This window comes from Myotis myotis, unplaced genomic scaffold (genome assembly GCF_014108235.1).
Source record: "Myotis myotis isolate mMyoMyo1 unplaced genomic scaffold, mMyoMyo1.p scaffold_m19_p_3, whole genome shotgun sequence".
In the NCBI taxonomy this organism is placed as follows: Eukaryota; Metazoa; Chordata; class Mammalia; order Chiroptera; family Vespertilionidae; genus Myotis; species Myotis myotis.
In genome coordinates this window covers 110,211,555-110,227,815 of record NW_023416335.1, presented here as the reverse complement: position 1 = coordinate 110,227,815, position 16,261 = coordinate 110,211,555, and the positions used below count along the sequence as shown (strand labels likewise).

The 16,261-nt window shown below is 37.9% G+C and overlaps 2 protein-coding genes across 18 annotated transcripts in view; one reads left to right on the top strand and one right to left on the bottom strand.

Moving 5' to 3' along the window:
* Positions 1 to 16,261, top strand: part of PSPC1 (paraspeckle component 1) — a 135,554-nt gene that overhangs the window by 116,945 nt on the left and 2,348 nt on the right. For 2 of the 12 annotated variants that reach the window (XR_004966376.1, XR_004966386.1), the window contains 4 exons: positions 2,495 to 2,588; positions 6,897 to 6,980; positions 13,184 to 13,320; positions 13,957 to 14,275. The gene's annotated coding sequence lies outside the window, so the exon portion shown is untranslated. Of the gene's footprint in view, positions 1 to 2,494; positions 2,589 to 5,101; positions 5,148 to 6,856; positions 6,981 to 13,072; positions 13,321 to 13,956; positions 14,276 to 16,261 lie in introns of all 12 variants that reach the window. The other 10 variants (XR_004966375.1, XR_004966378.1, XR_004966377.1 and 7 more) reach the window with 10 other exon arrangements.
* Positions 876 to 16,261, bottom strand: part of MPHOSPH8 (M-phase phosphoprotein 8) — a 62,335-nt gene continuing 46,949 nt past the window's right edge. For 3 of the 6 annotated variants that reach the window (XM_036301719.1, XM_036301723.1, XM_036301724.1), the window contains 5 exons: positions 15,368 to 15,522; positions 11,969 to 12,123; positions 10,248 to 10,375; positions 9,143 to 9,226; positions 6,895 to 8,440 (listed from right to left, as the gene is read on the bottom strand). In XM_036301719.1, the coding sequence (XP_036157612.1) occupies positions 8,399 to 8,440; positions 9,143 to 9,226; positions 10,248 to 10,375; positions 11,969 to 12,123; positions 15,368 to 15,522 (564 nt within the window). In that variant the 3' untranslated portion in view covers positions 6,895 to 8,398. Of the gene's footprint in view, positions 1,831 to 6,894; positions 8,441 to 9,136; positions 9,227 to 10,247; positions 10,376 to 11,968; positions 12,124 to 15,367; positions 15,523 to 16,261 lie in introns of those variants that run through there. The other 3 variants (XM_036301720.1, XM_036301721.1, XM_036301722.1) reach the window with 3 other exon arrangements.

The window sequence follows — 16,261 nt, the reverse complement described above, 5'->3', positions numbered from 1 at the left end:
TTGGGAATCCAGAGTTAAATGTTCATATTATGGATTTTTATTCATTTGTGGAAGTTATTCATTATATAATTGAATTTTCAATTCAGCAGTCTTGAAAATTAAAGTTTACAATTTTTTCTTTTTCATTTCTAATGATATTGTTACGTAATTTGTTCACCAGTTAAAACTATTGCTTCAAAAAGCAGAATAAACTTCGTATGTTGTCTCCTATTTTACAAATTTCTTCTTTCATGGGCATTTTCTCAAGTTCAGTACGAAATGATGGCCTTTGAGTTTTTTGCCTTAATCTTTTTGATATTATTCTCCACATACAATTTCTCTGTATTGTTGGACATTCTTTGCTGCTTAAATAGAATCTATTAGTTAACACTGTAATAAGATTACTTCACTGGAGAGTATCCTGCATATTTTTCCTGTTATGAATTGCTTGTAATAATAGCATTTGGCTTATTGATTGCCTTAATCTGAGTCTTTGTCATGAAGGCAAAGGATCATCAGGTGTGAATACTGTTACGTAGATCTTCCTGGACATGTTTGATAATGTGGAGCCCCGGCCCTGTGTTGAGCATGTAGATAACGATTCCTTCATGTTTCTCTACCATGGGGTTCCGCTTGAGAGGAAGCCTGCCTTTGAGGTTGACTTCTGGCAAGGAGTCTTTCAACAGGAGTCCTTATTGAAGTCCTGTTTCTTGGGTTCTTAAAACTTGTACGTTGTAAATTGAACAGCTTTGCAGAGCACTGTTCTTGCCTCTATGCTTGTTGAATTCTGTTATGTATATTTGAAACATTTCTTAGAATGTTTCTATTATTTATGTAATTCACATATTACAAATATAAACTATATGTAATTTATGAATAATTGTAGACTCCTGTTCTCAGTAGAAAAGGATACCGTTTGTAATTTAAAAGAGAGGGGAGAATATTAGGTGCATTATTACTATTAAGAATGGGACTTTGTGTCTTCAATGCTTATTCTTTATGAAAAGTCTTCAGAAAAGTATATGTGGTATTTGGCTTGTATACATTTCTGACTATATGAAAAACCTTAGGGTGTGGTTAGAGATGCTTTTTCACTATTAACAATTCAAATGTTTTGGCATAGGAGGGTAAAATGCAACATTAACTTGCACATGGTTCTCATTGACCCAGTTTTATCCTAAAATTAATTAAAAACACTATTTTTGTCCAAAGTGGTGTCACATAGTCTTGTTACAGTTAAGCTTTAAGATTTTAATTAAAGGAGACTTTTTCTTTTAATGCTTTCATTTTTTTCCATATTTGACAGTATCATTTTGATGAACAGCTATTCCTTAAAGTGCCTTTATCTTTGTGTATGTATTCTCACAGATTTCAAAACCAAATTACCAGTATCACTAAAAAGATGCACATGTAAAGGAACTCCACGTGATGTTTCATTAGTGTTGATTATATTGCAGTGTACAGGAAAATTGGCCACAGAACTTGACTGGCTTTGAACATTATGTTCAAATAGTAAGATAAGTCTCCTTTTTAAAGCCTAAATATTGGCAACTAGAATTTGGCTAAATTCTAGAGATTAGAGTTGTGGACTACTGTACTGTCAGTGTCAGGTACCTTATAAGACACACATTTTCTAAGGATATGAAACATAAAACTGCCCTAATTAAAAATCTGGGGCCCACACTCTTGTAGAACATTGTTCCAAGGTTTTTTAGTAGTGTAAGTAAGAGTCTTTCTGATGGATTGCAGCAGACATTTATGTGCCCTCCCTCGCTACAAGAATAAAATTTTGTAAATAGAGTAGGAATCAGGATTCTGTGTAGGATTTTGGATAATACGCCTTCAAGAGATCTATGGAAATAAAAAAAAGGGGGGGGGATTTAGCGAGAGTCAATATTTTACAATCATTAGCAGACTTGAAAATTTAGTGTTTAGAATTTAATAGTTTTTAATGCCAAAACATAAAAGTGAACTGAATTTTAAGTTAGTTGATCTTTTTTTTTTAAAAAAAATTTTTTTTTTTTTTAATATATTTTATTGATTTCTTACAGAGAGGAAGGGGGAGAGAGAGAGAGAGCTAGAAACATCGACGAGAGAGAAACATCGATCAACTGCCTCCTGCACATCCCCCACTGGGGATATGCCCGCAACCCAGGTACATGCCCCTGACCGGAACCGAACCCGGGACCCTTCAGTCCGCAGGCCGACGCTCTATCCACTGAGCCAAACCGGTTTCGGCAAGTTAGTTGATCTTTGAGGAAATGAATTAAAGAAACATTGTACTGAATGGAAATAATCAAATGTGGTATAGACTTTAAATAGCATCCTAATGAAAACATTACTCTTAAGACCTCTAAGGAATGAGGTAACATTTCTGTCTTTTAAATCAGTGGTCACTAACTGGTGTCCGTGGACCACTGATGGTCCGTGAGGTCCGAAAGGTTGGCGACTGCTGTTTTAAATGATTACTGAAACTGGCTTATAAAAGGCTAAATCTGATTTTATTGTATCCTAGGAGAATGAAATAACACATGGATGAAGCTACCTGAAATCCTACTTCCAGCATGAATCAAGTTTAGAGATGATATCCTGAAGTCATTTATTTTCAGGTGGGTCTCTTGTTATAATTGTTTATTCGTTCCTTCCTAGTTTTGTTCTTTTTATTTCCTTTATTGATTAAGGTATTACATATGTGTCCTTATTACTCCACTGCCCACACCCCCTACTCATGCCCTCACCCCCCTGGTGTCTGTGTCCGTTGGTTATGCTTATATGCATGCATACAAGTCCTTTGGTTGATCTCTCCCCCTTCCTAGTTTCTTTAGTGATTTTCCCTGGTGCTGTTGACTTGGTGAACAGTCCATTTTCTCTGAGCAGTGATGGAGGTTATTTTTTTAAGTTGTCTTTTTTTTTTTTTTAAATACTTACCCAAGGATATGTTTATTGACTTTAGAGAGGAAGGGGGTGGGAGTGAGGAGAGGGAGAGAAAGAAACATCAATTGCTTGTCTCCTGTACATGCCTGGACTAAGGATTGAACCCTCCACTTAGGTACGTGCCCTGACCAGGAATGAAACCCATAACCTTTTGGTGTAAGGAAAGACATTCCAACCAGGTGGGCCACCTGGCCACCGCTGGAGGTTATTTTTAGCTCCAAATTGCCCTTGTATTTCCTCAATAGTAGTAAGGTGCCTTGATTTGTCTTTAGGTAGAACTGGACTGAGAATAGAAATTACATATTGTCTTACTAAAGGGAAAAAAATCCCTCTTGGTATTCAGCCTAAAATTTTAGTCTTCTGCTCCCTTGGAGAGACTGTAATCTTAAAATGGTTTAATATCATAATATCCGATCAATGGTAGGGGGATAGAAGGTCCCTTTCTCCCTTGTTGCTTTCTAACCTTTGTAGAGGGGTAATACTTTTTCTATTGTTTTGTTAAGTCAGACACAAAATTTTATGTTAACATTTACAATTCTGTGATCTTTATGACAGAATTTGGATGATGTTGTAGTCATCCTGACAGATCCAGGAAGTATTAAGTGTATTATTCCTTATCTGCTGATGACAAATTCCATTCTCTTGGGACCAGAAACGCAAGCATTACCTGAGCCTCTTGAAAGTGCAGGATCTCAGGACACACAGTGGAACTACCGCCATTTCAACAAAACTCAGAAATTGTCATGCACACTGAGGAACACTGATGTAGCATACTTGACTTTTGAGAAGTTTAACCATTTAAAAATATCTGACAACTCATGCAGCCCTGAAATGTGACAGCCATTTTGCTACTATTGTATAGCTCTAGAAAATTAATGTTGGGCAGTGATTTTCAAAGCTAGTCCCTAATAGCATTATCATCTGGGAACTTAAGAATGAACATTCTCAGATCCACCCTTGCTCCACTAAAGAAAATCTTGGGGTGGGATCCAGCAACGTTTTTTGTTTTGTTTTGAAAAGCCCTACAAATAGCCCAGCTGTTGTGACTGAGTGGTTGAGTGTGGACCTATGAAGCAAGAGGTCACTGGTTCAGTACCCAGTCAGGGCACATGCCCGGGTTGCAGGTTTGATCTTCAGTATGGGCATGCAGGAGGCAGCTGACCAATGATTCTCTCTCATCATTGATGTTTCTCTCTCTCTCCTCCCCCCCCCCCCTAAAAATCAATAAATGTATTTTTTTTAAAAAGCCCTACAAATAAATCTGGTTTCTACTAGAGAACCCCTTACCTATGGGTCAAGAAAAAAATCTAATATGTGTAGGCTAAATGCACCACACACCAAAGCATTTGTTATTGGAACTTTAGGATTTTGAAGTTAATTTTGGTTAAAAAAAAAAGTGCCCGGCCAACATTGCTTAGTGGTTGAGCATTGACCTTTGAACCAGGAGGTCATGGTTCAATTCCCAGTCAGGGCACATGCCCAGGTTGTGGGCCCGATCCCCAGGGTGGGACAGCTAAAAAATGACCTCTCATCACTGATGTTTTTCTCCTCCCTCCCTCTCTGAAATATATAAATTTTACAGTAACTACTTTCCATTACAGAATTTTATTTTCTAGTCAGTGTAAAGATACTGGTTCGTTGAAGATAATTTTATTAACTTTCTGAACATTAAGTTAATAAAATATAAAATACAAATTTAATACTCATAGAAGGAAGTGACATGGCAATTTCCTCTTTCAAAAATCTTTTTTTTTTTTTTAAATATATTTTATTGATTTCTTACAGAGAGAAAGGGAGAGAGAGAGAGAGAGCTAGAAACATCGATGAGAGAGAAACATCGATCAGCTGCCTCCTGCACACCCCCCACTGGGGATGTGCGCAACCCAGGTACATGCCCTTGACCGGAATCGAACCCGGGACCCTTCAGTCCGCAGGCTGACGCTCTATCCACTGAGCCAAACCGGTTTCGGCCTCTTTCAAAAATCTTTAAAAACATTGACGTCTTCAGGTTATCCTTTCAGTGGTTCTCATGCTTGGAGGTGCAGCAGAATCCCCCGAGGACCGGTGAAAGTGACTGCTGGCCTCGCCTGCATGTGATTTGGGCCTGAGGTTCTCATTTCTACAGAGGTGGGGGACTCTGCTCTGGGAACCACGGCTTTTTAGTATTAACATATTTATATCCCCTCAGGTCCTTAATCTCTATATGACCTCACAACAAAATGCCAGTCCTAGAAGTAAGTGAATTATTGAATAATATTTTATAGTTCAAACAGACTATTTCGATGCTTGAATATTTTTAGGTCTGCTGCTCAGTGACTCAGCAAATTATTTTCTTTGTAACAGAATGCTTGTAAAGACATGGGAGGAAAAAAGCCATAAACCGATTGTATTTCACTTGTGAGTTTATTACTCCATATTAGCAATGTATACATATAGGAGCAATAACACAACATTTAAAAAATTAGGCCTCGTGGACAAATTTTCTATGATTTAAATATCGGAATAGAGCAAACTTTACATTTTTGTTCAGTTTTTGGTTTTATTTTATTTTAAAGATGTGTACCTACTCCTTGTGTGGTCTTTCTGGTTAATGTTGTAAAGTATTATGGTAGCAGCCCACAAATACAGAACAACGGACAAACCTACTTTTCAACTCTTTGTGAATGGGAACCACTGGAGGGATCTTTACCCCCGGCAATTTTGGGTCAGTCTCTAGGATAAGGAGCCATTCAAGAAGTCTGTCATTGTTGTGAGAAAAATCATGTTTTTACTAAAGCATATATCTTGGCCCAAGGAAAGTAAATGGGCGATATGAGTAAGGCAGAGATAATATGTTGTAGAATAATGGAAATTATATTCTTACAAGTTAAACTGATTAGATTCCAACTGGGAGTCCCTCTGGGAACTCGGATGACAGATAACTATTTTCCAGTTTTGTAACTGATTTAATTGTGAGCCCTCTTTCCAGCTTATTATTAGGGGTCCTGTGTACACGGAGGTAGCATCCAGGCCTAGAGATCCCAGACTGGGTTGGAAAGAAGTATTATATGTTAGCACAGGATGGAGGAAGTAAGGTGTATTCTATCAGCCATCCTCTGAACTGAGCAACATTTAGTTTGAGATGTTTATACAGTATTAACTGTATTAACTATATGAAAAATTTCAAAGTTCTCATTTTCAAAGTCAATTTTGGCTATTGTGATATATAAAGGTTTGGCAAAAGTAGATTTATACTTTTCAGTTTCTCCCAGTTTTTACTCAAAGTCTAGACTTTCACGGTAAATGGTTTGTGAGGCCCTTTCGCCGTTTATATTCTGTTAGCACTATTAAGTTATCCTGTGATTTTTATTGCTAACAGTGTAGCTAGTCTATGTGGTTCAGTGGTTAAGCCTCATCCTATGAAGCAGGAGGTCATGGTTCAATTACCAATCAGGGCACATGCCCAGATCCCTAGTGGGGGGAGTGCAGGAAGCAGCAGATCAACGATTCTCTCACATCAATGTTTTCATCTCTCCCTCTCCCTTCTCTGAAATCAATAAAAATATATTTTTAAAAATAATAAAGCTAACAGTGTAATGCTGAGGATTTAAAAAGCAGCACCTGAGTTCCAAATTGCAACCTCCTGACATCCCACTGAGTAAATCCCACAAATTTAAGAATTCAGATGGAATGACTTGAAGATACTGTATGAAATTAAATAATTTCAAATTCCTGGACTGAAACCAAACTATTTAGTGAGTGTTACTAGGTACTTTTCTTTGGTACTAAGTATTGCAGATAAAAGAATGTGTAATGTGCTGTCTATAAGCCATACTCAGAGCAGATCTGAATGGTGTAGTAAGGAAGTTAAGTTGACTGAATAACCCAATTATGTGTCCTTATGTCATTATACATTGGAAAGGAGGAATGGCTGAGGAGTGATTTTTCTTTTCTTTTTTTTAAGATAAAATTCGAGCAAAAAGCTATTACTAATTGCTTTTCAGGGAGTCTGGCCAAAGAGGAATGCATCCCATTTGTGATGACCTGCTTAGTCATGAGATCACCTGTGGTTGAAATAATAAGCTCAGGTATGTGTTCTGTGTTATTTATACACATTTTATACAAGGAGATTGATTTGTTTTGACCTGTGGTACTAAGCCTATCTGTATACGTTTTGGTAAGTTAATACTTAGAAATTGATTTGTTTCCCAGAGAAATCACTGTTCATACCATTTACATATATGAAACCAGAACTTTCAGCATTTTCCACTCAGGGACAAGTATGTTTTTAGAGAAGCTATACTTCTGAGCAACTGTATTAAATTATGTGCCTCTACATGTATTCCAGTTAGCACATCTGGCACCGACTCAAACTTTCATGTTCTCTGATCCTGGTTCAGTTGAAATAACTCACTCATTTTCCCCTTGATGACTTTTCATAGCTCATTCTTATTTCTCAGCCTAAACTCCTAAAGGAACTGTCTTATTTTCTACTCACTAGTAGTTATGACCTAATAGAAATTTTCTTAAAAAGCCCATTCCTCTTATATGTACTGGACCAAGGTACTATTGACCCCCTCCCCCTTAATGATCTTATGCACTGTTGCTAACTCAAATCTCAATTTTTTTTCAAAAGCTATGAAATCAGATACAGTACTAGTACAAAATTTAGCTAAAAACTACACATTTGGTATCCACATTTATATGGGATACAAAGAAATAAGAAAGACCAACATTGTGGTACTTTAATGAGAAAGGCAGTTTCAGTATGTAAAATAAAAATGGCTGTCTGAATTGTAAACACAATGTATAGGGGCTAATATGTGACATTCTGAAAATTTTATTAAAATTATAACTCACAATTATAAAACTAATCAGGAACTACATTTTAAACATTTCTATAATCCAGACTGAGCTTGATTTATTAGTTCGCCAAATAAGAGTTTTACCTATGGAAAAGTTCAGTAACCCCACGGTCTAGCCTCCCAGGATTCAAAGTAAGGGCACGTGTAATATTTCTTTTTAGGCCTCACAACGTTCTGGTTGATTTCTTAGGGTCTGATCTTTTCAAATAAAGGAAACATATCAGAAATAGATCAGACCTTTTTGCTCCAATTTCAAGGGGGGAAAATTCATACTTTATTTACAGAAATTCACCTGGGGTAGTAGAAAATGTCAAATTAAAAAGAAAATTTCAAGTTAACAAAAAAAGTAATTTTCTTAAATAACCCTGTACCATTCCACATTGTGGAAAACTAAGTATGCAGTTCAGACACAACATCAACTTCAAAGCACTGGCACAAATACTTACATTTCTGTATTTTATAATATATTACATAGAACACATCATGTCCCACATATAACAGATGATAGGCCTTAAACTGCATGAGGTTTGCAGATCAAACTTTAAATTTGAAAGTGTTAGCTGTGCCAGAATTCCAAACTGCTTGGAAGGGAGTATTTAAAAATAGGTCTGAAAGCCATTCCATCCCAAGTCTCTGTTTGATCATTGCAGCTGCACTCTGTACGCACCTATTAGCAATTTCACCTATAGGAAGCAAAAAAAAAAAAAAAAATGCATATGGATCAGCACAGAGGTAGTTCTCTTTTCTTAGAAGAGGGGAGAAATATACATGCCCAAGACTTGTTTCCCAAATTGGTTATCAATGTAAGTGGTTAGATTATCACTATTATAATAAAAAATCCAAGTGCTGCCCTAGCCGGTTTGGTTCAGTGGATAGAGCGTCGGCCTGTGGACTCAAGGGTCCCAGGTTCGATTCTGGTCAAGGGCATGTACCTTGGTTGTGAGCACATCCCCAGTAGGGAGTGTGCAGGAGGCAGCTGATCGATGTTTCTCTCTCATCGATGTTTCTAACTCTCTATCCCTCTCCCTTCCTCTCTGTAAAAAACCAATAAAAAAATATATATATACAAAAAATCCAAGTGCTTATTATTTGATTTTGTTATTATATTTAATACTTGTACTATTATACAGACACCAGCTTCATTTTACAGAGAGTTTAGTGACTAGCCTAGCGACATAACATATGGCAATTAAATACCAAAGCCAAGACTGCTATAGAGACACAATATATTGTATATCTGCCATGGTTTACATTCATATTGCACTGACTTCTACCCAAGGGAGCACAGGTCTCTAGGACAGGCATACCAAGAAGCCACAACGTGATAAAGTTACCTAGCATAACAATTTGAGTAGGAACAATAAATATGAGGAAAGAATTCTCACCTTAGCAGAGGGTGCTTCTGTCAACCTTATAAAGAGTTTATTGAGGCCTGCAACAGGGCTGAATGAGTAAACAAAATGACTATCCTAGGGAAAGAGACCAAAAAGGGTCAGTATTTCTTTCAACATCTACATCTAGAAACAGCTAGGCCAAATCTGAAAAGACCAGAAACCTTTAAGACTCTAAGTTTTGTATTTGAATTCATGAGGTAGTAAGCTGTGATTTCTTTAATTTCCCTTGACTTATTAAAAAGTTACAAATGAAAAAACAATATCCAGGTAAATCTTTATGATTAGAATGCATCCAGTAATATACAGCATGAGTGTTAGGAAAGAGTTCTAAATGTGACCAAGGAATCATGCATTAAGGTTCTTCAAGGGCATTTCTTATATTAATACGTTAAGCGCCCTGTCAGTCACCAGTGACTGACACTATACTTTCTGTCCAGAAGACAAAACAGGCTGGGCACTTAAACGCGTTAAAAAGGAAGGTTTACAACCACTATGTATTTTTATTTTAAAATATTTGTAATAAAAATACAAATTTTAGCATAATGAAAGCTAAAATTAAGCATAAACTAAGCCAGTGATGGCGAACCTTTTGAGCTCGGCGTGTCAGCATTTTGAAAAACCCTAACTTAACTCTGGTGCCGTGGCACATATAGAAATTTTTTGGTATTTGCAACCATAGTAAAACAAAGATTTACATTTTTGATATTTATTTTATATATTTAAATGCCATTTAACAAAGAAAAATAACCAAGAAAATGAGTTCGCGTGTCACCTCTGACACGCGTCTCATAGGTTTGCCATCACTGAACTAAGCACAAATACAACAGTAGGACATTGGTTGTATTTGATTATTTGAAGCATGAACAGGTATACTTTTCTTCTTTGTTGAATTTCCTGTAAGTGAATGTTTATAATTATAATGGTGGGAAAAGGCATAATATTTAAATTCTTATACCTGATGATTACAGGTTATTGCCTCATTTCCAACAACAGGTTTACTGAATTATAATTAACATTTTATTAAAACATAGCCATTTAAGTCATCTTTTGATTAGAAAAATGTACTTTTCAGTAATGAACTATAGAAAAATCTTACCAGAAAAACAGGAAGTTGAAATTTATCATTTAAAATTACAGCTTGTACACTACATGGTCCACAGAGTCGAGCAATAACATCTTTACCCAAAAAATTTGCGTGGAAAATGAATAGCAGGATGCCAGAGCCTGAGCAGGAGAGATGCACACACAGATTTTTAACCCAATCCTTGAACCTCCACCCTCCAGTACCTAAGGGAGGAGCTGAGGTGGGGATGGGTAGGGTAGAAGAACAGACACAACTTGTGTGTCATGCCCACTCTCTCCTCCCTAGTGAAGGACTCCTCCAATTTTCTAAACCACAACTCCTGTCATTTTTTGTCTATGTATTTCCTACTGATAGCTCATAGAATAGACTTTTTAAAATGTGCTTTTAAAATAAAATAATTTTACCGCAGAAAAGAACTGGCATTTGCTGAATGCAAATGCATAGATATCCCTGGAAGTAAACCACTGGGCATTCTATGGTAGTTGTGTTTGGGTGTGGGTTTGAGTGATTTTCTGTTTTCTTCCACATACTGTTTTGCCTTTTCTAAATTTTGTGATTAATAGAAAAAAAAATCTCATTTTGGAAAAAAAAGTTAGCATGAGATTTGAAAAAACTCAAGAACAGACAACAGTGTGGGATTGTGGAGGGTGAGGCGGTAGGAGGTGGAGGAAGATATAGATAAATGGTGATGGATGTAGACTTGGGGTGGTGAATACACAATACAGTGTACAGATGATGTGTTGTTGAATTGTGCACTTCAAACCTGTATAACCCAATAAATTCAATAAAAAGAAAAAGTTAAAAATAAAAATATTCTACAAGGTTAATTTTGAAGAAAAGCTATTCTTTTTAAAGGAACAGTTTATTTTTAGACAGAGGGGGAAGGAGAGGGAAATTGTGAGAGTGAATTATCAATGATGAGCTGCCTCCTGCACACCCCCAATGGGGATCAAGCCCACAAATAGGGCATGTGCTCTGACTGGGAATCAAACCTGCAACCTTTAGGGCATGAGACTATGGCCAACCAACAGAGCCACATTTGCCAGGGCCCCTTTGCTTTCTTTATTCTGGTCTGGGAAGGAAGGGCACACCTTGTCAAACTATTTACGGTTTGACAGTGATTTTGCTTTCCAGCTTTATAATGCAAACTGACATGAACAGTCAATGCCAAGTTCACCAAATTGTGAGTAGTTATGAATGGCTATCAATTATTGATAGGGCTATATATTCATTTTACTTAAACAAAACAGAAAAAGCCAGAACCCAGCTTGCTACGTTTAGGAAGAGACTCAGCTTTCTGTATGTATGGCATCTGTGTCCTAGAGAAGGCATGGTGGCCAGGAAGCAGAACTGAAGTTTCTATTTTCTGCTTTTAAACTTTATTAAAGGGCAGACATACATTTTTTTCTTTTTAAAAAGCCAAGACTATTACCAATAATAAAATCCAGAAGAAAAAAGAAATTGATTCTGGGCTCAGAATGTAAAAATTCAAATAAAAAGACCAAACTGCCATACTTTTTAAACAAGTTCTACAACATGCTCTGTGGACCCCTCAAAGTCACCTGGGATGGTAGATATCAGTTGGTTTCTTTTTTTCTGCCAGAGCAACTCTGTTGATAACTGTTTTACATAATTATTATACTAACAGAATTTTAAGATTTGTTTAAAGAATGAGTTCTAAATCAGTTAACAGCTATAGTGTCACATTTCAAACAGAGAAAATGTAGGCTTACCTTCTGTTATGTTCTGTGGAGGTTTATAATTGAAATCCATTGAAAAATCTGGCCCCTCACAGAGACGATGACATGCTATTGGAAAAATTGGTTCTAGAAGAGCAAGGCGTGCTTCAAAGTAATCCTTTATCGTTTCTTCTGCTACTCTTGAAAGTCTAATAATAAAGTATGTAGTAAGAGTTACTATTAATGTAAAAAAGAATCATGAGCCATATAATTATAAAACTGTTAAATCCAGATCAACCTTAAAAATAATATGCAATTCCCTCATCCCTCTACTCTGCACTGGGCACCTGACATGCCATTTGTCTTTCTTACTGTCTGTCCTCTCCCAAGGATTCCGGTTCCATGAGGGCAGTCCTTACCCCCACTGCTCTCTCCATCTCCCCAGCAGTCTGAAAAGTGCCTGGCACATAGTGTTCAATAAATATCTGTCTAATAAATGAATGATCAATTTGGAGAATCAGAAATGAGAATTCTGTTAAAAAATAAATCCAAGAATTGGCACACACACAAGCAGTCAAGTAAAATTCAGAAAACTTTTTTTCATTTAAACAGTTTTTAATGAAAGCTGTATATAAGATTACTTTATTCCTGCATTTTCTCAATTGTTTCTTATGTTTGCCCTTTTCTTTTTTTTACTTGGTGAGATTTGGCTTTACACTCAAGGATTTTTTTGTGATATTTGTTCAGATTTAGTCTAGTGCAGGGGTGGGCAAACTTTTTGACTCGAGGGCCACAATGGGTTCTTAAACTGGACCGGAGGGCCGGAACAAAAGCATGGATGGAGTGTTTGTGTGAACTAATATAAATTCAAAGTAAACATCGTTACATAAAAGGGTACGGTCTCTCTTTTTTTATTCATTTCAAAAGCGCTGGCCGTAGTTTGCCCACGGCTGGTCTAGTGATAACCACCTTGCTGGGGTGAATGACTAAGATTTCTACAGATGGCAGAAATCAAAGTATTTTCCCAATTTGCTGCCCTTTGTCATCCTTTTGGATGGGCATGAATTGAACATTGTACGTCTGCCTCAACTCTTTGAAAACAGGAGAATATGTGGAAAAATGCATTGAAATGATTTTTATGGTTTTTGCTCTGGTCAGAAGTCACAAAGGAATTAAACTTCATTTCTGGATGCTGCTGCTTCAATGATGGCTGCAAAAGGGCAGCAACTATCTCACTAAGAAGGTAACCAACTCATTTGGTTTGCCCAGCATCCCAGGAATCGCTCCATGTATCATGCAAACCAGGAAGGCTGGTCGACCTACTTGCAGGCTATCTGGATCTGTTATCCATGTGAACAAACTGAGATGAGCTGGCTTCCCAGGATTCCGTGTAGCCATAAATGCTGGTCAGTCACACGCAAATTATTGGTTGGGCCCTGGCTGGTATTGCTCGGTGGGTAGCGTGTTGGCCCACACATGGAAGGGTCTTGGGTTTAATTCCTGGTCAAGGGCGCTTACCTGGGTTGCAGGTTCAATCCCCAGGCCCGGTTGGGGTGCGTGTGGGAGGCAACCAGTCCATGTGTCACATGGACGTTTCTCTCTGTCTCTCCCCCTCCCTTCCACTCTCTCCAAAAGTCAATGGAAAAATATCCTCGCCCTAGCTGGTTTGGCTCACTGGATGGAGCGTCGGCCGGCGGACTGAAGGGTCCCAGGTTTGATTCCGGTCAAGGGCATGTACCTTGGTTGCGGGCACATACCCAGTAGGGGGTGTGCAGGAGGCAGCTGATTGATGTTTCTCTCTCATCGATGTTTCTAACTCTCTATCCTTCTCCCTTCCTCTCTGTAAAAAATCAATAAAATATAAAAAGAAAAGAAAAATATCCTCGGGTGAGGATTAACAAAAAAATAATGGGTTGGGCGAGGCTCTCATCAAAGGCTGTTAAAGGGGGCACACTCACTAAGCACATATTCCTTTATTTTGACCTTTGCCACCTTTTTTGTCTCCTGTCCAAAACTGACCTTACTTTCTGCTTAAAATATAGATCTCCTACACCTGGAAATGGAGTTACCATCTTGCAGACATGAAGACCCAAGTCAGATTCTAACTATGGTGGATGAGAGAGGCTATTCCTGCCTAAACTGCCTACCTCTATACTTGGTTATATGAATAATAAACACCTTACTTGTGTTAGCTACTGTCTGTGACGTTCCTGTTACGTGTTGCCAAAGTAAATGTCTTAGAATTCTTCTGAAAAAGAATGGGTAAACTGTGAAGCATCTATACAATGGAATGATCCAGCATTAAAAAGAAATGAGCTATAAAGCCAGGAAAAGACATGAAGGACATTTAAATGCATATCAGTAAGTAAAAGACGACCATCTGAAACGGCTACATACTAGATGATTCCAACTATGTGAAATCCTGGAAAGGCAAACATATGGAGACAAAAAGGTTTTCAGGGTTTAGTGGGGGGAGAGGGATGAATAAGTGGAGCCTGGGGGGCAGTGAAACTATTCTGTGTGATCCTATGATGGTGGGTATGTCTCATACATTTATCAAAACCCACAAAATGTCCAACACCAAGGTGAACTAACGAACATGGACGATAGGTTCATTAACTACCACGTTGGTGGAAGAGGTGGGGGAGGCTGTGCATGTGTGGGGGCAGGGGTTATATGGAAGAACTCTTGTACTTTCTGCTCAATGTCACAGTGAGCCTGAAAGTGCTCTAAAAATTGTGTCCATTAAAAAACAAGAATGAACTAAAATTTAAGAAAATGTGAGCGAAATTAAGAGCCTAGTCAAGATTTTAAGGAGATGCTTCTAGATTAAGTCTAAAAGTTTCTAAGTCCTCAATACCTGTAGAAAAGTAATTCATATGCCACTTAAATCTGTGATCTTTTTTGTCTTTAAAAAAAAAAAATCTGTGATCTTTTGAGAAGAGAAGCCCATTGGGACCTCTACTTGACAGTCTTTTCTGAGCAGTTACATATACAGACCATTCCAGTTTTTGTCTTGTGTGTGTGTGTGTGTGTGTGTATGTGTGTGCGTGCGTGAAAATAATTTAGATAGAGGGCCTGCTACCAGAGGGAGATAAAATTATAGTTTAATTTAAATTAATGTTTGACAGACGGAGGAACCTAGCAAGGCCTTTCTTTCTTAATCCTCATGAGGATATGGTTTTTTATTTTGGGGGAGGAAAATGGGGGAGGGAGAGAGAAATATCAGTGTGAGAGAGAAACATCTATTGTTTGACTCCTGTACACACCCCAATTGGAGATCAGACTCATAACCTAGGCATATGTCCTGACTGGGAATCAAACCTGCAACCTTCTGGTGTATGGGATGAATGATTCTTTAACCAACTGAGCCACGTTGCTAGAGCTAGGCCATTCCTGTTTTGATGTGTCCAGCCCTGTAACTTAACTATGGCACAGTCACAGCGCACTTACGTGTCTAAATGATTCTTCAGCAAGTCGTACACCAACACATTGTTACACTGCTTTGCAAAATACATTGCGCTAGTTTGGTGCTTTGACAGAATATTGCAGTCGGCTCCACATTCAATTACAAGTCGTACAATATCCAAATTTCCTCTTTTACAGGCCTAAGTCCCAAAAAAAAAGGAGCAATAATTAACTAAAGTTAACTACCAGTCAGTGTTTGTCCTTTTCTTCACACATGAGACAGCCTGGGAGCTCTTTGTGAAGAGAGGGAAAGAAGGTTGGAAAAAACCTGGAGTTGGGTCTCCCTAGGTATTAGAAACGTTTACATAAACAAGAGGGGTCCCGTACAGAAATCTGTGCTACATTCAAAACGATACCTCTATCCCAACCCAGAAGAAACACCAGGCCTTCTTAAGCTCCACTCTCCATCCATGTCCTGTTGTCTTATTAGGAAAGCCCTGGGAATCTAAAGTGCCTCTTAGCATCACAAAATCTCAGAATTTTCCTAGTATCTGCTCTGAGGAGAGTAACAAGCATGGATACATGTCTGAATTTAAATCCAGAATGGCCCTGAGACACACTTTAAAGACCACTCTAGAGTGTCTGTTTAGAACCCACTTGGTGATTTCTCAGTAAGATAGTTTTAATTCATTCTTTGAATGCTACCTCTGCTCTAAACATTGGACAATTTACAAACATAATGGAAAACAAATTCAAAAGTAGGGGTCCTGAACAAAATATTTCCACGAGCCACCAATGAAATGGAAACACAAACAGTGAGCCGGGTTTAAACCCTAAGTGTAAAACCCTAAGGCTGAAGCAGCAGGCGGGCCAGGCCTTTAGAATAACGAATTAGAAAGCAGATTCAGGCAGCCCACTGTGAACCTGGCTGTGGCCATG